The sequence below is a fragment of the Oxyura jamaicensis genome, chromosome 1 (assembly GCF_011077185.1).
Source record: "Oxyura jamaicensis isolate SHBP4307 breed ruddy duck chromosome 1, BPBGC_Ojam_1.0, whole genome shotgun sequence".
NCBI lineage: Eukaryota > Metazoa > Chordata > Aves > Anseriformes > Anatidae > Oxyura > Oxyura jamaicensis.
The window spans coordinates 15,617,220-15,639,679 of record NC_048893.1 but is presented as its reverse complement, the minus strand read 5'-3'; the positions used below and the strand labels follow the sequence as shown (position 1 = coordinate 15,639,679).

Below are 22,460 nucleotides of genomic sequence, written 5' to 3'. Positions count from 1 at the left end.
CATCCATCCATCCATCCATCCATCCATCCATCCATCCATCCATCCATCCCTACAGGGAGTCTTCTATTTTGCATTGTTTTATGATCGGGGAGGGGAAGAGGTGAGGAAAAGAGGCACATCTTTGCTTAGGTTGGTGCTTTGCACATGGGCATGGGCCTCATTTTGGACTGGCAAGAAGCTCAGCATTGTGTCACCGTGTGCAGTGCATGGCCTGAAAAAGCTCAAGAGAAAGGGACCTGAGCTTCCCGTGCTCTTGTTTTTGTAAAATATAGTGCGGTGCTACTTCACCACTATAGGGGAAGGATTCTTCCTGAAGGATCAGCAGGTGGGATGGGGTTCTGGCCTTTCCCTTGCCCATTTGGCCACGGGAGTTTCCTGTTGTGGGCCTCCTCCCAGGAGATCTCAGGGCCGTGGGGCAGCCAGGGTGCAGTGGCCAACTTCAAGGACCCCAGTGGGAAGAAGTGGGAAGGGATGTGTAGCAGCTTCCCCTTGGGCTGAGAGTGAGAATCGTGAGAACCCTTGGAGCAGCCATTTTCTGACATGTGTTTCAGGCTGGAATTGACCACTGAGAGCTCTCACATGCCTTGGGGCCAGCGGATGGTAGTTTCAGGGGCAGATAAAAGTAAATAATAATAAAAAAAAAACATCCCGTGTTCATTATTTTTGAGCATCTCATGATTAAAGATCACACGACCTTTAACCCATGATATTTGGAAATCTGATTTGTGACTTGTCAGGAATGCTGGGGGAAGCTTCATGGAAAAAGGCCCAGGGAGGGGAGCAGGGTGGTGGTGGAGGAGAGCAGTGATGTACAGCTGGGAGAGCACTGCTAGCTCTGCGCCATCTCTTCCCACCAGCTCAGAGCTTAGGGCTTGTGCCCACAAGAGAAATTAAACAATATCCAGAGATAAAACAGCGACTTTCTGAGTATCATTATAGGATCATTTTCTATCACCTCAGAGAGTTACTTGGCAAGCTATAAATGTATAGTTTGTGAGAGGAATGTTTTTATTGTTCTTTTAGTGTTTTAAATTCAGGTTACTCTCTTGCAAATACATCTTGTTAAATCTGGAACAGTTAGCATCTGAAATTACAAAGGCCCCTGTCGTGAGTCAGTGGGATTTAGTCCTAAACAGTGTTTGTGTGCACGCACAGGCGCGCATCTATATGTGCAGTGTGGTTGTGTAGGTTTGTGCATGTATTACTGTATTTTACCCTGGTTTTTGTGATGTGCTTTTATAGTGCAGAAAGCAGCAAAGGGAGCTGAAAGCAAGGGGGAGGAGGAAGACCCCTGGACCTTAAGCTGATATTTCTCTCTGTAAGAAGGTTGGGACTGATTTTAATTTTCCTAGGTTGATTCCAAATCCAAAAACCTACATTAACATGTGAAAGGAAACACCAAAGCATGTTCTCTAATGAGAACATTTAGTAGCCGGGTAGTGAAGGAACCTCCCAGACCAACAAACACCAATGTCAGTATTAATTCTAATGAGTGCTTCTGGCATTGAAGTGGCAGCAGGGCTTTGGCCACCGAATTTTAAGGGAGCCCAAATTTGCCTCTGCTTTTCAAGTAGCACTTCTGTGTTGTTGTGTAAAGTGGTTCGTGAATGTAGTCATCCCCTAATGAATCATGGTCACCAATGCACAGGTGGCTTCTAATTTCTGTTTGATCCAGCTTCTCCCTCATTCAGAATGGCTTGGTGACTTTGGGTAACTGCCCTCTGACTTCTCCCATAAAACCAACAGAGTATTTTTCTGGGTCTGTTTGTTTGTGTAATGTTTCATTTGCAAATGGACTGTGCTGGCAAGTAAGGCTGATTTCTCCCGTTTGATTCTGGGAATAGACTCATGCCCCACAGAGTCACCAAAGTCATTAATTTCTCTTTATGGGCATATTTCCCCTATTTATTTTCATTACTTGACTTGTGCCTACATTGGAGGCGTGTCAGGAGTCAATTTTTCTGCAGTATGGCTTGCACAGTCTGTGAAGGGAGGTGGGTGTCTGCTGTAGGTGTTGATCCACTTCACCTAAGTCAGATGTAAGCCACCACACCCACTCATGAGCTGTATAAAATGGCTTAAAACAGTATTTCCATAACAGTTAAACCTTCCTAAGACCATTCCTTCATTCCTATTACTGGGTGCATGTTCCTGCCTCCTTCTTTTGTTCCTGCTGTGCTGTTCATCCCATCGATCCTAGGAGGGACCTAATCAGAAGATCATTAACCCTACATTAGAAAAGTCAGTCTCAGTGGGGTTTTGCCATATTAGCTCTGCAAATCAGCCTGCTTCGGGATTACGAGTGCAAAGGAGGGGCAGGAAAGTGCAATGTGTTGGGGAAAGAGGAGGACTGTGGTGACTCATCTCAGCCTAAACAGTGGTGAAACTGTCCCCAGAGTGGGGCATTGAATCCCACCCTGTTTATCTCATCCCAGTTCAGATTTCCATGCTGATTCTGTACTAACTTGTATGGGCAACGGGTCTATAAATGGGAGTCCTGCAGAGTGGGACAAAAAGGAGGAGTACTGGGAGGAAGACAGGTCTTGTTTTAACAGGTGACAGTGGAGGCCATGGACCTGGCTTCACACACTCCACCACATCCGTCTCTCCTCCAAGAGTCCCCATAACTTTGCATCTCTGCCATCCAGTGCATCCACTACAAAGGAGATTTTAAAATCAGATATCAAACAGATATTTGGGGAATAGGATAGTAGTGTTTTAGTTACTTTGAGGAAGAGGAGGACTGATTTTCCTCTAATGTGCAAGATACCAAATAATCTTTTAACTATGGCTGTTTCTTTATTAGGGCAATGGGTCAACAGGGATTTCTTGGAGAATTCAATTGCCCTATTTCTTGTGTTTTCTTCTTTCCACTTTAAAGTATGTCATTTTAGTCTGGCTGCTTAAGTCAGCTTCTCAAAGTGCTTTCCATTCGGATGAAGCAACTACAAGTGTGGAGAACGAGATTAGTATGTATCTAGAGCAAATGGCAGGAGGGAGGAAAGGAGAGAAGAATCAATTCAAGTCAAACAATTACAGACACTGAGTGAAAAATTAATACGTGTCTGGGGAACCCGCAAAAGAAAAAGAAACAAGAACAATGAAGGTCTGCATGTAAATATATATATTTAATGTAGTATAGCAGTTGTAGACCATCAGAGAATTGTACAAAGTTTTGAGGACTAGTCCTTAAACAGGGATATTGTAGTAAAGAGTAGAGTAACTCTGTATTTATTCCAATGCCATCACGTTGTTTCCAGCACGTTTCCCAACATTATACATTGTCTGTCATTGTAAGGTCATCAAGCAACTCACCAACAAAACCACAGGCGGGTATCTGGAACGACAACTCTGATGCATGCAGGTGTGCTGTTGGTGTGCATAATGTTGAGCTCACAACGTATTTGCATTTATAAGATTATGTTTTCATTTTGAAATAGCTTACTTTTATTTCTTTTCACTTGTTTATCATCATTTATTGCTCATTCATCAAACTATTCCATTACTTTATTTGGACTATGTCAGAGGGGGACCAAATGAAGCCGTTTTCTAGTCAATCTTTTCTTTACCTGTTCTTGCTGTATTATGCCTGATATCACGGTGCCCTCACTTACGTAAAATTCCTATAAGAAATGTTATGATTAACATCTTTGTAAAATTAATCCTAAAACTGAAGAAGAGGCATATGAAAGGCATATGATTTAGAGGAGGAATCAGTGTCAAAAGCGCAGCTATCGTAATCTCAAGGGCTTTAAAACTGGGAAACACAACATTAAGGGCTGTGTAAAAACCGCAGGACGTGTATCTTTAAGAGTCATCAATATTAATGGAAAGAATATAAGATCAGCTACTATCCTGTAGCAGTAAACCATGTGCGGGCTTTGTCCAGCAGTTTTTCACAGCCCAAGAATCTGCCCAGCAGATAAGAGGCAGACACAGCCCGTGTTATCTGACAGCACATGCTCTGGATTTAGCAGATGGAGGGACTAAGCTTGATGTTTCCTACGTGGATTTCACCGAATTATGATGTTTAAGTAGTTTTTTAGGCGATTCCTAAAAAGTTGGCCAACGTGAAAAAAATGAAATAGCAAAGGAAGCATGGTGAGGAGCGGAAGGCAGCCTGGGTGGCAGGGTGAGCCATGCCAACATCTCTAGCTTCACAAACCATCTCCAGGCTGCCTGTGGGGGCCATCTGGGCTGTGCTCTTCTCACCTGAGCCCCTGCAGCCCCCTGCCACGCAGCAGCTTCCCCTCCTCTCTGTACTATTTTTTCCCACTGGACTGCAAGACATCGCCTCCAACCATGCAGAGATTCCTCTGCGGGCTCAGCCCTCTGACCTTCAGCTGGAGCAGGCGCACAGACTCATCATTCTTCATCCTGAATGCCGGTGCTGTGCCTGATGGAGATCCCTTCCGTTCCGGCTCCTTCATGAGCTCTTCCCTTAGGGGCTTCCGACTTTGGCTTCAGCACACCAGCCAGCAGCCAGCTCTTCCTTTGAGAAAATGCAGTCTTCACTTCAATTTTTGTGTGTTTTGCAGGCCTCAGCACTCCCGTAGGGCAGTGCTGGGGGATGAAGATGTGGCTGGGGCGAGGTGGCCACCCTTGGGAGTGACAAGCTGCAGAGCTGCACGAAGCAGTGTTGTGTTGCCAGAATGGATTGGGTGCTCCTGATCAAAGCAGTGCCTCAAATGCTTGCTCAGGTGGCTGCTTAATAAAGCCACCAAGGCCGTGTTTCTAAATAAGCCCAGGCACTGTTCTGTACTTTTGGAAAAATAGTAAAAATGATTTGTCAAGTTTCCTGGTAGACCTTTGCACCTTAAGGCATAGGGAGCCTTGGAGTTACTGCAGAGATTGCAAAAATGCTGTTTCAGTATATTTTGGTAAATATGCACAGAATATGAAAATTCAGCATCAAAGAATGCGCCTCAAATTCAGTTCTCATTTACATTACAGACTAATGAGAATTCAGAATAATTTTAGGAACTGGGACATCAATGATGCTACAGCTGAATGGATATAGGACAAAGGATCATATTTAAAGTTGAACTACTATTTTTCTTAAACTGCTTCTTTAAGCATCATAATGAAAAGCATTAGTAAACATAATTAAACAGATCTTTTCTATGAGCTTTCTTTTCACTTAAATAGTTTTGTACCTGTGTAGGTATGCAGACAAATGGCCTACTGGTTCTTTTTACATCATAGAGTTAATACAGGACCTCCAGTGACTTCCAGCTTAGGCTTTTACGTTACCCCTCTGTATTGCCATGGCATTTCCAGAGCATGCTGCAGTGAGAGGAATTTCTCCTTTTTGCTTGGGTCTTGTCTTTTTCTCCCTGTGTGTTCAGGTCTGCCCATTATTTGCTGTTGCCAAATATATCATTCTGTTTTCAGAAAGCCTTGAAGATTAGATTCTACTCTGAGTTGGAGAGTTAGTTCATAAAATATCCTAGGACTTTTTTTAAAGGCGAAAACTTGTATTTTGCCTTTATGTAGAAATTCAGTTTTTCCAATTTTTGGAGAGTTTTCATATGCAAAATTTGTGCAATTCTTAGTTTAAGGAGAGATTGACTCTGCTAATGCCATGCATCATCAAAAAGCACTTTCTGGAATGTCCTCATCGTGCATGTGATGCGTGTGTGAGCATTTTTGGCATATTCAATACACTGAGGGCATTTTCTGTCTTGGATGATATAACCAGATTCTTTCAGAAGAAACACATTGTGGAGCATTTTAATCTTGCTGAGTTCCTCATTAAAGTTTTAAGGAAGGTGTCTTCACATAATCTTGCCTAACCTGATACTCACAGTTAATAAATGGAAACGGGGAGATATTTATCAAGTGGTTTTCACAGCATTTCATCTTACTGTTAAAAAGAGAATATGAGAACATCAGTCGTGAATCAGAAAAGATCTAAACACTGTCTTGAAGTTGAACCCTCGGCTATTATGGTTTATTACTTCAGAAGTTGGGGCTTGCACACCCTCTAGGATGGTGGGAAAGATTTATTTTTTAATTTGTTAACTGTGAGAATTATTATTATAGCGATATTTGTTTATGTCCCTTGTGCCAGGTATCATGTCCTTCTAAAATATACTGGAAAGCCTTGTATCCTGTTTGCAAGGAGATGCCTGCAAACACGCTCATCTTAGGCGGTGTCTGGTTGGTCATGGGGGCAGGGACAGGGAGCAGAGGTCGGTCCTCTGCAGGCCACCGGACCTGAACCTACCTGGATGGCATACATTTCCCTTGACAAATGATTACAGCACTGTTGAACTTGCTCAGGCATTTCACCACTGTACATGGTACTGGAGTGAAAGGCGCGTGATGCTGATGTGCGAGGAGAAATACAGCAGTGCTGTCACCTCGCCTTGTCCCAGGGGTGCTACCAAACCACACAAAACGGCTGCAAACCACTGCAGCTGACAGCCTGGCACCGAAAAGAGTGCAGCCCTGGGTCTGGATCAGGTGATGCTCCCGGAGCAGCTCCCACCCGGCTCCAGCGCGGCTGGTGCTGGCGTGGGAACCTGGGGGAGCAGCTGCTGCAGCACAACTTTCTGTTTTAATTTGCCTTCGTTTGTGAGTCGCTGCCTGCAGTTCCTGCTGCTTTTGCTTTCCTCCAGGAATGTGTTTGCACGATTTTAACTGTTTGAATTAATGTAATTGTATAATCTTGTAGCGAGTCATCATGCAAACATCAAACTGATGGGAATGTGTTCCTTCAGCTGGCTGTCTTGTGTACTGTTGCTCTGTAGTGTTTAGTTGTCAGACTGTACTTACTGAGTAAAATTCAACTCTGTAAGCCATCTCCAATTTCTGTGAACAGTTTTACAGGCAGGATCTGAACACGCAGTAGAGCATCACACAGTTACCTTAGGAAGACACATGCCAAAACGTAAATGTTAACGAATTAACTCACACAGAGGGCCAATTTCTGTACAATGATTAATTAAGCAACTGCTTTTGTCTCAGCCACAGCATATTTTTTAAAGTGGATGTCCTCTGTACATTACGAACCATGTATTGCAATTTTTTATTTTTTATTTTTTTAACTACGATCCACATTCAGATTTAGGGAAAATGCAAGAAAGATTATAGTGTACATACAAAGTAAGATACCTGATTTTTCAGTATTAAGATATGTTCATTAAGATGTGTTCATAATAATACAGACTTCTGAACAGAGTCAAGATGAAACATTTGGGGGAAAACAGCTTCAGCAAGTGGTACACGTGATCCTTAACTTCTGCATAAATTACTGTGCCCATCTCTGAACTGTTAGAAAACCACTGTCACCTGCAGGATGCACTGGAAATATGGAAGCAATACATATGTCATCGGCATCCTGCTCATTCTTTCTATAAATGCTTTGCAAGCGTTGTCACAGGCTCTGCCGCGCCCTGCCGCTGACATGGGCAGCAAAGCCGAATTCCAGCCGAGCTGAAGTGCAAACACTTATCTGTTTACACAATTTCCTACTCGCAGTGAAATGCTGGAACAATTTACACATATTTCAGTTGACAGGGAGTGTGCAAGTTTTTAAATGGTAGTGCTATCTTCTCCCATATAGATCTATCTATCATCAGATTTATATTTATCACCAGCTGTGAAAGCGGCTAAGAAATCTGAAAACTGGGGCCAACACTGTCAAATATTTGAAAGAGGATTATACTCTCAACCACCTCGAGAATTCAGACTTGAAAGGCAACGCAGCATCCTTAGTCCCCTGCAATTGTGGATTTGTGCCTCGATTGCAGATGGAGTTGGGTGCAGATGTTGGAAAGCAGATGAAGTTCTAGCACTGAGGGTCCCAAAAGCACTGGGGTCCCAATGTCTCCCACATCTTGCGGCTTGGGTGAGATGTTGCCATCCCTGATGTCTCCTTCTGCCCTTCCAGGGGAGTACTGCGAGGTGAACGCCCGCTCCGGCCGCTGTGCCCCAGGGGTGTGTAAGAACGGAGGAACCTGCGTCAACCTGCTGATCGGGGGGTTCAAGTGCGAGTGCCCCCCAGGTGAATACGAGCGGCCCTACTGCGAGATGACCACCAGGAGCTTCCCCCCACAGTCCTTCATCACCTTCAAGGGGCTGCGGCAGCGCTTCCACTTCACCGTCTCCCTCATGTAAGTCCCCGGTCTCCCTGTTTGTCCCCATGTGGAAGGGTCCTGGGACACACCTGGATCAGGTCGCTTCTCTGCTCCAGCTTGGGGCATATTAATTAAATTTCATTAAATTCAACAAATTATCTGTGTGTAGAGGTCACCTTGAGGAATTTCTGGCATTGACTCCTGCAAGTGGGGCAAAATTGTGTTACTTGAAATCATTCTGCCCTGAGGAGGATGCTGTTGAGAGGCTAACATCCTCTAGAGGCTAACAGACTTTTACTAAAAACTTCTTTACTAAAAACTTGTCTACTAAAAATAAACAGTTTATTCACCTCCTCTTTTTGGAGGTTGGTATTTGGATATGCTTAGTCCTTTCTTGGTGAAGAGCTGCCAGGTGCTGCATGCAGCAGCACACAGTGACAGCGTCTGGATAGCAGCTGATACCACAGCTCAGGGGAGGTCACCAGAGCAGTGTGTCCTACTGAGGGTCCAGTCCCTGCCTGCTTGGTTTTGGGCCCATGCTGGTTCGCAGGGAGGGAACTGGGCTGCCTGTGTCCTCCTGAACTTCCTCTGCTCCCATGCTCTTGTAGCCCGGGTTGTGCAGTGTGGGGAGAGGCGACCCTGGATCTTTCCCAGGCCATGGGGTGGTGACGGGCCACAACCTCTGGCCACATCTCAGCAGCCCTTGGCCTGAGAGTTATGAGGGTAGGGCGTGGGTTTGCCTCATCTAGAGCGAGTCAGGCATTTTTCTAGGAGGCATTTTGGGTCTCATGACCCATGGTCAGCTACAGACCCAGAGAATCCATGCTGCTTATTTGGGAACATTTTTCCCCTCCCCTGTTTACCAGCCTGTGAGAGGACGAGGTCTCGTCAGGCCATGGCTGAGCACAGGCTGGTGCTCCTCAGGTCATTGCTCTCTTCTGCTTCCCAGCCTCATGCCTGGGATAACCCTGACTGTCCCAGCTCCTCACCTCGTACCTCCTGGCCTTCATGCTTCTGCTTCTGGTCCTGTCCTGGCTGACAGGCATGACTGGCCGCATACCTGTCCTATCTGCCCTGACAGATGCTCTTTGGACAGATTTTTCTGGGGCTGTCTGTCACTTCTCCCATGGGGACAATCGAGGAGCTCTGTGGTGAAGGGATCAGTGATGGCAGCCACACGGTGCGCAATAGGGCTCTCCTCCCCCCCTTCAGACATCCCAGGGATTAAAAAAAAAAAAACTCTGCTGGAGAAGACGTCTTTGCTCAGGCCATGGTGCAGGGCTCATCCACAGTGGAGTGAGAGCTCCGGATGGACCCTGGTGTTTCCTCTGGAGAGGGTGCAGGCCTGCAGCTTTCCCATGGCTTAACTGGTCAGGATTGACCTTTGATTGTCCCTCATGGCTGACTTTGAGCAAATAGCACAAAACGTGTTAGCCCTCACCCCGAAGGGCAAGGTCAGGGGTTTGTTGATCGGTAGAACTACAGACATGTTTGTGTGTCTGTCTAGAGAAAGTGCTCAGGACAGGCAAAATAAGGCACATGTCCCACCCCGCAGCCAGCAGCTGCTTGGTGTTTTACACCTGGCAGGGCACAGGCAACTTCTGATCAGAAATTTTATGGACTCTTGAAATTTTGGTTAAATCAGGATGTGCAGACATGGTTTGCATGCAAACCAAGGCAGGGAAGAATTGTGCCTGAGAAGTTTGGTTTAGATCTAAGCACCGGGAAAAGCTGAGAAGCAAAAGGCTCCATTGGACTTGTCAGACCCACAGTAAGTGCAAACAAAGGAGCGGTCTAGGCTGGATGCCAGCATAAATTACCTGCGCTACCCTTGGATTGTCCCCGCAGCCACAGGGTGTCATTTTTCAGGCTTTCGGGAAGAGATCTTTGATGTGTAGGGTGCTTCAAGTTAAAGTGACTCAAATTCTCTGCGTGGGGGTAATTGAGAAACAGCGAGCTGCCTTCACATGGCAGCGCTTGCACTGGGATTTCTTCATCGTCTTTAAACCAAGATGGCATATTTAGTCCCAGGCTAAACACTGCACAGTCCACTCAGTGTGGTTATAAAAAGCCTTGGTCATCATGGGCTTCATCCCACGCTGTCCAGGATAGGGACACGTTTAGCTTATCATACCTGCAGTTCACTTTTTTCACACTTGTTATTTCTATGGCTTTTATTATCCTTCAGTGCAGGTGGAAAACATCATGTGAGGAGAAGCAAGAATCAGTGGTTTGATTAGGCAAAGAATTTGCCACTACATATTTTGTGATTCGGGAGCATTCTTAATATGACAGGGTGTTCGGCTTCCTTCAGCTTCCAGTGACTCACAACCTGCTCCTGACAAAAAGCAGGATGTTTGTGTATTCCAGTACCATAACTAATACATTTTGCTCTTTCTTTGAAGTCCATGTAATTGTTACGAGCTTAGCAGAGCAGCGAGCTCCTCCAGTGCAAAAATGGTTTGGGGCACATAGAATTTATATAGCATGTGGTGCTGCTAACAGAATAAATGCCACAATATTCCTAATGAAAGGGGTAGAAGAGCAAAAACACGTGTGCACATTTACCCCAAACACTTTTCCTGTTTGCCGTGCTGTGCGGCTATGTCAGGTACTGACCAGGCATGTCTTTCTGCTCCCAGCACTGTACATCTTCCCTGCCTCCTCCCAGCAGTTGCTACTCCTCTTTTACTCCAAGAGACACAGTCAGTGAAGATGTTTTCTCACCATTTATTCAAAATCCTTTGAGAAAGTTTGTCTTTTGTTTCCTATGTCCTGAGTTTAAAAAGACCACTTCTACTAAAAAATATTTTTATTTCCCTGCTGGTGACACCTCGGCAAGTTCAAAAGCAGCAGTATTAAGTTAATAGCACGGTGCAAAAGGTGCCTTGGGCTAGTGGCAAAGAATGGAACTGAATACACACGGAGGTAGCAGGTATAGAAGTAGAAAAATGCGTAGCCTTTTTAAAATTAAAATGATGGTAGAGAATTGAAGAATATCCAAAAAACCATTTTCAAACAGAAGTAAAGATCCTGCTATTGCAGGTTAAAGTAACTCTTTCTGCCCACTAAGGAAGCATTAGTCATACATTTCTCATTTCTTTTGCATATATATATATTCCAGTTAGATCTGATCAAAACAGCTTTGATGAAGCAGATATCCACTGAAAAATGCAGTCTTATGAAATGTTTTACAGGGATTTACTGCTTTGGATGACTTGACTGTGAAAAGTGAAATCTAAATCAGTGTTTTGATACTATTGAAATATTTCAGCTGTTTTGTCTTAATTCATTTAGTCTAACTTTTACTTCTTTAAACGTTATTTTATATTAAGTTAAATATATTTAGAAATAAATAGATGTATTTTAAATGATTTAAAGTAGACGAAATGCTAATATAATATTTTGATTGAATATAATGGATATTCTTTGCAATTTTTACTTTATTGGAAACTTCAATAATTTGACTTGTATGTTTTGAACCAGACCAATTAATTCTCCTCCTTCAAAATTAATACATTTTTATAGAAAAAAAATTCCCATTTCCATGTAGCTCAAATTCAGGCCTGTAGTTCTGACAGATCATATCATATGCATACATATGTCTGACAATCAATTTTTGTTTAAAAATGTTCTTTGTTTTCAAAAAATTTACTTCAAATACCAGATCTTAATGTTTTTTCATATTCTGTGAATGCAGTTTTTGTTGCATTGCATGAGAGCCTTGCTAGCAGATATTTCTTGACATGCACAAGAGTAATTTCTTCTGTCTGTGGAAAGCAGTTTTCACTGGCTGTGCTCAGCAGTTGATTCATTTGTGGAAAAGTGGGTTAATTTAAATCAGGCATATTTCCTGAAGTTCAAAATACAAAATCAAACTACACTGCCATTTGGAAACACAAGAAATTCCCATGGTTTCCCTGTCTTTCCCTCTTCATATATTAATCTTTGTGAAAGTGTTTATGTAAGGTGTCATAAATTTTTGCTTTTGTAAATAGATGAGAGCTGTCTGTAAATCCCCAAAGATACCAGGATTCAATTCAAAATTATAAAATGCACAAAACGCACAGAAATTGTCAAAAAATGTTCTGTGCTGACCAAAAAGCAGACTTTTCTAAAAGTGGAGTTGCCTCTGTTTTTGCAGGAAAGGTGTGATACATCCCATATTGGAAACACAAGAGAAATAGGAACAAAAAAAAACACCCATTGGAGCTGGACTCATTAAAGTGTTTATTTTCCTCCCTCCAAGTGACTTATCTGTCAATTGAGGAACCCTGATTATCTATCTGCACGGCATTATTAAAATACCTCTTATCTTTCTTTTCCCCTTGCCTCCCCAGCAGTTCTTTGTGATCAGTTTATGACTCTCCTTGTAGCATGCAGCAAGTAGACAGTAAGCAGGCAGCAAGTACTTCCCCTTTGATGTCAAAATACTTTCTGGCTTTCCAGCTCTGCAAAGTGTAATAGCTGCTACTGTTTGGATAGAGTCAGATATTCACTCTGAGTTGTGTCTCTGCATCATTTTACTTTCTGTTAGGGTCAGCGTCCACAGCAGATTTTTGCAAAGATTCCCATAATTTCCATCATGCTGCTTCTGTCAATTGTGAAATCAAGCATTTGTCCAGCCTCTTACTTAATTTTATAATTTCCTGTCTAAAGAAGGAGTCAAAGTCTTGCATTTCTGGGAGCATTACCTGACTACTGGTCTCTGCGTTCCAGGTTCGCCACCAGGGAGAGGAATGCTCTCCTCCTCTACAACGGGCGTTTCAACGAGAAGCACGACTTCATTGCGCTGGAGATCATTGAGGAGCAGATACAGCTCACCTTCTCTGCAGGTGAGGTGTCACCCCAGTCGAGTACTTCTACTTAGGGTCCTGAGATCTTCTCAGTCTGGTTGGAAATGTACTTCCATGTCTTTATACAGCTATTTGCTGCCTCATTAATTGAGTAACTGGCTGACGTTGTACAGTTTACAACTCATGGAGGGTGTTGCAAAATAATCCAGATTGTAGCAGTTTGTGGTGGCAATGCTCGCTGTCATAGGCAGGAGCTTGTCAACATATCAGTTATAAAACCCGGAGTTTATGAGGACTATAAAAGATTGGCACTAGTCTGACAGCCACTGTTTGTGTAAATGAACCTTCATTTTATGATGCTGTGATAAATTTTGTGTGTTTATGTGCTTTTACACTACGCTATCAGTAAAACTAGGTGCATAACTGTTGTCTAACAAATACACTTGAGCCAAAGGAAAAGCTAACAGACAAATGAAAAATGCCTGCCATTCTTTATTGCCTCGTGACAGGCAATGCATCGCTGGAATCCACTGATGCCCACTAACAGCACCTCTCCTTCATGCAAACCACAATGAATTTATGAGAACAAAGCTGCCCTCTCATCGCCATGGTGGGCTAGAAAACACAGACTGGAGGCTTTGGCATTTGCTTTCTTTCTGCCTAAGGACAAACTTGGCATCTTTTAGTGCCTCCAGGATCACAGAGAGTGGAAGGCCAATAAGAGAAGCTCAGGACAGACCATATCACTGTCACTGTGGCCTTCTCCCAGGGTAGAGGTTTGCTCCAGAAAATCACTCCTGGCAGTGACAACCTTTTGCATGATGAATGCATGATTAGAACAAGCTCTTCCTGATCCAATCTTAACAAAAGGATGTTTTCTGGGTTTAAAAACATACAAACAAAACCAGTAAACTAGTTCCATCAAGAAGTCATGACCAGCAACACTAGTTTCCACAGTAGGGGTAGCATAAGAAGCTGTCAGCTTCTGAAGCATGCAGCTGAAGCACATTGAAGCCACCAGAAATGACCTCCAGGCTTCAGCAGGATTGCTGATGCTCTTGGTAAACCTCTCACATTCCTGCATTAGCCCAGTTGGGAGTTCAGTGTGGAGACTTCGGTGGCTTTGCTAAATCTCACTAGGGCAGGTAACCTTTAGCTGTCACAGGTTTAGGGGATGTTTTCCACTGCGACAGAAGCAAATATCTGGGAAGGGCTGTTGTCCTACGTGTCCTTGTTGTACAGTGGGAGGAAGCATGGAGCTGGAGCCCAAGAACCGGAGACCATGGCCATCAGACCCCACTGATTTTCCTGTATGACCCCACTGATTTTCCAGCAATGCTTAAGTGCATATCTGGGCCCTTTGTTAAAGATACTCAGGTTTTGTTTCTCCTTTATTAACCAGATGTCCAAATTAGGTTTTAGCGTAGGCTTTTGAATGGATTAGAGTAATGAAGTAGCATGCTGCCGGTGGAAAGATTTGCTTTCTCTGCTCCACCTGTCTAAACTTGAACCAAATCACTAGGAAGGCACCCTGAGGATGAATGAGGAAAAAAAAAAATCTACTTGCACTTATGTGCGTTTAAATGTGGAGGAACTCCTTTAAAATACAGGAAACTAAATTTAGATTTGCACTACTGCACCTGAGAGCAGGTCTGGTCCTGTACGTTACAAATGGTATTTTCTTTGGAAGGAGAATGGTTTATGTTTTATAGTTTTAAGTGGCATTTAACGAACAATGCAATTTTTGGACATCCGATCTGACTGCTCTACTTGTCGCAACAACATTTTCACAGAAAGCAAAGCACAAGGACTGGAGACCAGGGAGCTTCCTTTTGTGGAAGCTTTCTAACTGAATAACAAAAATATTTTTTACCGCATATTTTTTATCAGTAAATGATAAAAAAACATCTCAGCAATGTGTTAAACTGAAATCTGTGTTTTTTAAGTAACAGAATTAGATAGGACAAGAGCTAAAGGAGAGCAGAGGACATAGGAATAATACTTCACACAGGGTAAAGCATTTGTTGTAAATTAAGAGTATGTTTTAAGCGCAACAGTAATGGCAGTTATTTTCCTGTGGTGTATGATGTTGAATTTTCCAACTGTTTTTTAAAAAAAGAGAAAGAAAGGAAAAAAAAAAAAAAAAAAAGACAAAGCCTAGCAATCTGCTCTCTGTGCCAGGCCTTTTATGTCCTTCAACACAAATGTTTATTTTGTTGCTACCTCAGCACAGATATGCCTGGTTACTGAGCTGGTTGTGCTGATTCAGACCTGATTTAAAGGCTTCTGCTTTACAATTGCAATGTGAAGAACTTGCTTTCTAATTTAAATACTGAAAAGCTGCCAATAATTTCATAAATCACTAGTAAAATTTTGCCAAGACCCAAGGTTACTGTCCACGTGTTTACTACACATAGCTGTATAATGGGGAGCACAGTCACATTTCAGTTCCTCCCCGCTGCCTAAAAGTAGGCTTCCCTCCCTGACAAACATCCCGGCATGATCCTCTTCATATTAGAAAACTCCAATGTGCTGTTTTTGACAGAAACGTAGAAAAATTGGCCATTGCAGCAGTGGCTGTATCTACTCAATGCCTCGGCTACTGCATTCTGCAAAAGCCTAACAGAAAGTCATACAATTCATCAGAATGGGTCAGAAGCTATTTTTGTGTTTGTGCACCAAAGTATTTCCATGTAACTTGAGGATTTTACTGCCTCACAGGACAAAACCCCAAATTCCTCCATGGTGAATTAAGACCACCACATCCTGTGCTTGATGTGGGTCACTCCATGTTGCAGTCTACGGTGAAGTGGAGCTTGCAGTTGCACTGACTGCTTTTTTTCTTCTGCCTGCCGTTGCAGGGGAGACAACCACGACGGTGGCACCGTTTGTTCCCGGCGGGGTCAGTGACGGGCAGTGGCACTCGGTCCAGGTGCAGTACTACAACAAGGTAAGAGAAATCAGGTTGGCGATGCCCCTATGATCTGTAAGGTAATAGAGGCACGGGTCATTGAGCTCTACTCATGTATGCAGGTGACCCAAGTTTTATTTATTTAACCAGCTCTGCAAAAATGGTGCTGGTCTTACTCACCTTGCCTGGATCAAAAATTCCTTTTGAGGGCTTTTGAGCTTTGTCTCAAGAAGGCAAAGTCTGACCTAGTATGCCCTCCTCAGAAATACCACCAGGGATACCTCCAGGTACGTGCAGCTCTTTAATTTTCAGTTCTTCAAACCTTTTCAAGTGTCAATGTATCTAAAATGACTGATGCACTGACACAGAATTTTCTGAGGCAAAACAAAATTGCTCCATACAACTCTCTTTTCTTGCATAAAATAGCCAGTTTAGTTACTGCCAGCTTCTCTGGTTTGGAAAGTTTGGTTGTGAAATGTTTAACACTCTTCAGTAATCAGGGGCCATTTTACTACATCCTTTTTGTCTGCTCTATGAGAGGATGTACAAGAGAAATGCAGCAAGGATCGCTCCATGCCATCAGGGCACTCAGAGGTGTGGTCCCCAAGGGGACCCGGTCACACATCTGCTCTCTTGGAAGCTGTCACACATACGTTTGGTTTGACTAGATGGGGATTTGTGCAAACCAGCTGCTTCAGGAAGAGCAAAGTGCAGGCTTTTAGGGTGTACAGTGTCACTGCGTGCAGAGAGGTGTCAGAGCTCGTCATCTACAGCAAAAATCAGAGAATTTGTTTAGTTCCCGAGGAGCGCTGCTTTTAAGTCCACCGTGATAGCATTATGAGGGATTACATAAGGAAATAGAGGAGTATTGTTGGCTGTTAAAAAGGAAACAGGATACTAATGTGGGAAGCTGAATGGAAGATGAAGGATTAATATGATCAGAAAGTTCTTTATTTCCCACTGCTGCATCCTTTCATCACAGTTTGCACGGCAGATTGAATGGGAGGATTACAGTTTTATTTGGATTCCTAGTCCAAAGGGTCTCCTAGCTGAAGGATGTTTTACTAAGGAAATAAAAACCTTTCTTATTTTTTTTTGCTTAAAACCAGTATACTTTTAGCTCTCAACTATCTGGAGGACAGAGAAGTGAAGCTGTGTCACCATGCTTGCATCTGTGGACACCATGAGGCCTTTCGTACAAAGTGCAAAATGAGTTCCCTGCATTTTCTTTAATGAAGAGCAAACAGCACTTGCAGAGTTGGTGGAGAGATGCTCCAGCTCTCGGGCTCCCCAGGGGGCAAGGAGGTGATGGCTGCAGCATGGCCACTGGAGCAGCTTGCTGGCATGCTGTCAAGCAGATAAGGGGCCTGGGACACTCTTTAAAAGGCAAAGAGAACTGACACGGGCGTTAAAAATAACCCCCTGCCTCATTTTCAGCCAGACTGGTAGGTGAGCTGTGCTGGCGGTGTGGGGAATGGTGTTTTCCTGGCGTTAACACAGACACCCTGTCATCATTTTGTTCCCCTGCCCCACTTCTTTCAAGGAGAATGAGTTGGTCCCCACTGCACAGGGGGAAATTCAGGGGAAAAAGGGAGAGCAGGGAGAGAACCTCTGCTGATCTCACTGCCTTTCCATTCAGGTGGTGAAAGATGCAGTGGGAGCAGCCCTGTGGGGCTTGGTGTCCTTCGTGCCAGCTGCTATTTGTTTCCAAAGCAGTTCCCTGGCTACTTCTCATTTTAACCGACTTGGAAGAAAAATCCCTGTGAGGAGTCTGAAGACAGAAATAATTTAGGGGTTTGTGTTGTGCCAGGGTAAATGGGATGCTGCGTCTAAACTTGATGTAGCTAAGACATGTTTGAATAACAGAGTGCCCAAAACTCATGACTTGGCTTAAATTACATGCAGCTTGCAGGCTGGCAGGGGCAGGACACGGGTTGCACCATGTCCTGCACTCTTATTGCTTTGGAGGCGATGCATCCTTCCACTGTTTCCGAAGTCCTGCACAGTGGCAGGTCCTTGCTCCATCACTGCTTCTGCCCCTTTCCTGCTGAGGCACAGCACAGCCTCCCCGAGCAGCACTACTCTTAGCTTCATCCTTCTACCTCAGTTCCTTTTTTCTGTTAAACTTCTTTAAAGCTAGAAACCATTCAGGTTATTTCCCTCTTTCTGCATTCATACATGTCGTATAAAAAAGGGGCTCAGTCTTTTGCGGAGCTTTCAGATACTGCTGCACTTCTCATAAGCAGTATTAGATTTCTTCACAGCTGAGGTTAATTTTTCATCTTAAGTTTTTAAGGAGAACGGCTAACAGGCTTTGACACATAATATAGATCACTTCAGTCCAAGGCAAATTTTTGTAGATGCGTTTTCACAGCTCTGAAAGCTGTTCTTGAAATCTGAGTTGATTGTGGTTGGATACGAGCAAAGTTTGAATGGTTTTTGGCATCTGCAGCTCCGTGGATGATATTTTGCTGAGTGTCACTGAAATTTGGATTCCAGGAGGGGGTGACTTGGATGCGGGGGGTGACTTGGATGCGGGGGGTGACCCTGGCAGGAAACCTCTGCATCAGCTATTTCCTTAGCACAGCCTGCGGTCCTGCGACATGATGCTGCCACCCTGGAGCTGGTGCCTTGCAGCAGGGTCAGCTCGGTAATAAAGAAAATTAAACATGGAGTAAGTGTAGAAGTGACTCCTGCAGATTATTTTCTCTGCTCAACTCAGAAGCAGTGTGCTTGGTAAAATTAAAGGTATCTTCAGAGCTGTCTAAAAATGTTGTTTTATAATTAACTCCTCACTGTAGGGGTCCCCTGCCCCTGAGGGACAAATGTTTTGGACTCAAAGAAAAGGTCAGTCCAGACTCCCCTCTCAGACCTGAGGCCCTGGCACAGGCTGCCCAGAGAAGCTGTGGATGCCCCATCCCTGGAGGTGTTCAAGGCCAGGCTGGATGGTCAACCTGATCTAGTGGGTGGCATCCCTGCATGTGGCAGAGGGGTTGGAGTTAGATGATACTTAAGGTCCCTTCCAATCCAAACCATTCTATGATTTCTGACCAGTAGGCAATGCCCATTGTAAGTCCTCATCCAACCCCATCCACTCATCACAGTGTTTGTGGAGAAGGAGCAAAACAATTCTGTACCACACCAAGTATTTGGTGCTTTCTCCCAAATACAGTTGTGTGCAGGCACTGTGACACATTGCAGAAACAAACCAGGCCATATCAGAAGAAGAAGGGAAGCAGCTTTGTTTCATTTAGTGTACACTGATGGAAATGGATGCTTCCCATTGCCACACTTGGTTTCGGTGGAAATGCCTAAGGGAGTCAAATAGATGTCTTACTAAGTAAGTGTTGGCTCTGTGTTGGATTTCTGGGAGGCAAAGCACCAAGGGGAAAGAATTAGTAGCTATAAGAGCTACAGGAGTGTTTTATAACTGTTCTCTAGTTTCAGTTCTATATTAAAAGTCTTGTCAGCTACCCAGTAGCAAGGTATCAGTTTACCTGTTAGTAGTGGTTTTTGCAATTATAGATGTTTGCTGACAGCTGGGGGGAAGGCAGGGAGGACAGCCATTCACCACGTCTGTTAGCTAAAACACGTTAACTTCTGGGATCCTGATCCTGCAGCCAGTAAAATCAACAGGCGGTATTGAGTTAAGGGTGACCTGTGTGACCTGCTTTCTTGAGAGGTAGATATATCTATGAGAAAATAAGAAGAAATGGGATATCAGCCTGGCAAACAAAACATTGGTGAGAAATAGAAGCAACTTGCTGCTTGCTCACAGGACAACTGGCGTAGAGGGCAGCAGTGAAATGAGTGGCTCTCTTTGCCTTGGTGGCCTGATTCCTATCAGAGGAGAGCATATTAGAGAGAGAGAGTTTGGTCTTTATTCAGTCCTGTGGCTCTCCTGAGCCTGCTGGGGTGAACGACAGTCAATAGGTTTGATGATGCTGGTATTTGTCAGTTTGGAATATCACCCAAATCACCAGGACGTTTGATAGTAGCGATGCTCAGTATCAGTAATATCACAGCAAGCAGCTGCTGTTCACTGCACATACAGCATCAGGTACATGTATGAATGTAGGATGTGCTTGGCACGGGGGGTTCTGTTCAGCCTGGGTACTGGGTGATGTTTTTAATTAAGTGAAAACTTCAAGCTGTTCTCCCAAACTTCTGATAGAAACACAATTTTGTTCAGAATTTAAGATACTCCATCAAATTTATGTTAATGTTTTACCTGACTCATTACCTCAGGGTAGAATTCATCATTTGGCACGAGATAAAAATGTTTTACGTATGGACATGTTCCTTTAATTATAGAGGGCATGTACATGTATATTTATGTACTGTGTATCTCATATATTACTTACACATACATGACATCAAAGTCGCTTAAGGACGTTACTCTTCTGTAGGCAGAAGCTCCTTCTGCTCCCGTTTAAGGGAGCACAGGAAAATTTTACCTAAATGACGGAAAATCTGACCAGGGCAGAGAGAAACAAGCTATCACAGGGTGGCTGATGTACTAGCAGTTGTGGAGGAGGGGATAACAAATCCCTAGATGACTCACGGAGTGACTCACGGAAGAAACACTGAGATATGGGACTGAGATGGGGCAGTGCGTATGAGATGCTCCTCCACAGCCCAGAGGAGCAAACACAAAGGGCGCCAGACATTTTGGAGTCCCGGCTGTACTGGTGACTCAAACCTCCAGCTCCTTGCAAGGAGATACTGGGGACAAACGTCACATTTGTTCCACAACTGGACCAAGGTTTCTTCTCACATGTGCCAACAGATAGCAAGGTGCCTTTTCTTAACTCCTTCTTTGCATTCCCTGAGGCTGCTGGGGATCATTGCAGTTGTTAATTCAGATCCTTGACTGTCTGGGGAGCAGCCCCCCTTTCACAGCGGTTACAGGTAGCAGGGACCTGCTGCTTTCCACCGCTGTGTGCTCCCAGCCGGCAGAGCCCAGACCTGTGCCTCGCCTGGAGACAGCCTCTGGAGAAAACAGGCAAATTCTTCAGCTGGAGATAAACTTGAAAGAAATGAGAGCTGCTCCAGGCTGATCTTTAGCGTGCCATGAATTCAAAGCACAGTGCATGCGTTGCTCTAAATCAGACCTGCACATGCTTTCAAAAACCTCTTGCCTGTGGTGAGCGATGGAGTTAGCTGGCCTTCAGTTGGGGCAAGCTGGAGCTTGAGTGCTGCCGATGACTGAGCTCCTGCTGCAGAGATTTAGCTCTCAGCCCTCTCGAGGGCTAGAATTTGCCAGTGCCTTTCCTGGAGAGCTTGCGTCTGTCCCTCACCAATTGACGGAAGGCTGGTTCCTGGTGCCAAAATCCCCTCTGTTGCAGTGCCACGACTGCCACGACCCATGCTGTAATTGATTTTCTGAACCTTGGGTGCATGTTGCAGCTCTCTCGTCACGCTTGCTTGGCCGGCCTGGCTGATCACGAGTGGTGATTTAACTGTGCCTGTGTAGCTGCAACACAGCATCGGCAGAATGAGTGGTCTGGGGTCTGTGTCCACAAATCGCACATACCATGGAGCATCAGCATCGGTGTTGGAGGTGGTGGACCTCTGGGCAGAGGAACAAATCCTTTCTGCACTTCCTTGGGAATCAGAAGATGAAGTGGAAGAAGAACAGGGGCAGGAAGGTAAAATCAGGAAGAAAAAGGCAGCCACAAGCCAGGTCAGGGCTTCACTTGATTCTTTAGATAATGAGTTGGTTGGAAAGAAGAAAGTTGCATGGGAGCTCTGTGCAGCAGGGCTGTTTAGGAGAGCCTCCATTTCTACTCCATTTCTTCAACATGGACTGAATCCTAGAGTCATAGAACGGCTTGGGTTGGAAGGGACCTCAAAGATCACCTGGTGCCAAACCCCTGCCATGGGCAGGGACACTGGGGATGGCACAGGGGCTCAGTGCAGGCTTCCCTGTGTCCCCACCACTGCCTGTCCCCTGTCCCCGTTGGGCTCGAAGGCGTTGCTTGCCTGGCCCTTGGTTTCCCTGCCAGCCAGCGAGGCTGCCAGCCGCCCCGGTGATTTACGAGGCAGGCACATGCCTGCAGCTGAATAGAGATTACCAGCTCCTTGGACAAAAGCCACGGAGCTGCCACCAGCTAGGCATAACGTTTAGTCATTGGACCCTGGGTGAAAGATTTTGCCCCCAAAGGACCCAGGATGCCATCCGGTATCATTTGAACAGTGAGAAGAAGTGTCTGACAAGGAAATTCTTAGAGGGGAATTTGGTATCGCAGCTTGTGCTGGGGAGCACCTGCCGAGGCTTCCCCTCCCTTCCCTCTGTCATTTTTTTTGAGCTCTCTTGGAAACGACAGATCCCAACACAAGTCAAATGATTGGAAATGTAATTTGCAATAAAGATTGGATACGGCTTATGTAAATGTCTATCACTCGTGACATCTGAGCAGACATAATTGCGATCTGAGGGAGAATTTCTGAAGTTAATCCTCCCGGTGGCTTCCAAACTAATTTGTTGAAGGATTGAGAGAGATTTTCTAAATAAACAAAGCAGTTGTTGAAGGTTATGATAATGCCACTGTTGATCAGATGTGGGCCCTGCCAGACTTTGACTTCTGCAGGCTCACAGTGACTCGCTGTGCCTGCAGCACCCATGGTCAGCGCAGACCTGCCCTGGCAGTTCTTGGCATTGCCTGG

The 22,460-nt window shown here is 44.6% G+C and overlaps 1 protein-coding gene across 6 annotated transcripts in view; it reads left to right on the top strand.

Moving 5' to 3' along the window:
• CELSR1 (cadherin EGF LAG seven-pass G-type receptor 1) overlaps positions 1 to 22,460 on the top strand; it is a 161,252-nt gene that overhangs the window by 79,237 nt on the left and 59,555 nt on the right. For all 6 annotated transcript variants that reach the window (XM_035315454.1, XM_035315455.1, XM_035315456.1 and 3 more), the window contains exons 3-5: positions 7,898 to 8,120; positions 12,804 to 12,919; positions 15,742 to 15,830. In XM_035315454.1, coding sequence (XP_035171345.1) covers positions 7,898 to 8,120; positions 12,804 to 12,919; positions 15,742 to 15,830 — 428 coding nt within the window. The remainder of the gene's footprint in view (positions 1 to 7,897; positions 8,121 to 12,803; positions 12,920 to 15,741; positions 15,831 to 22,460) is intronic.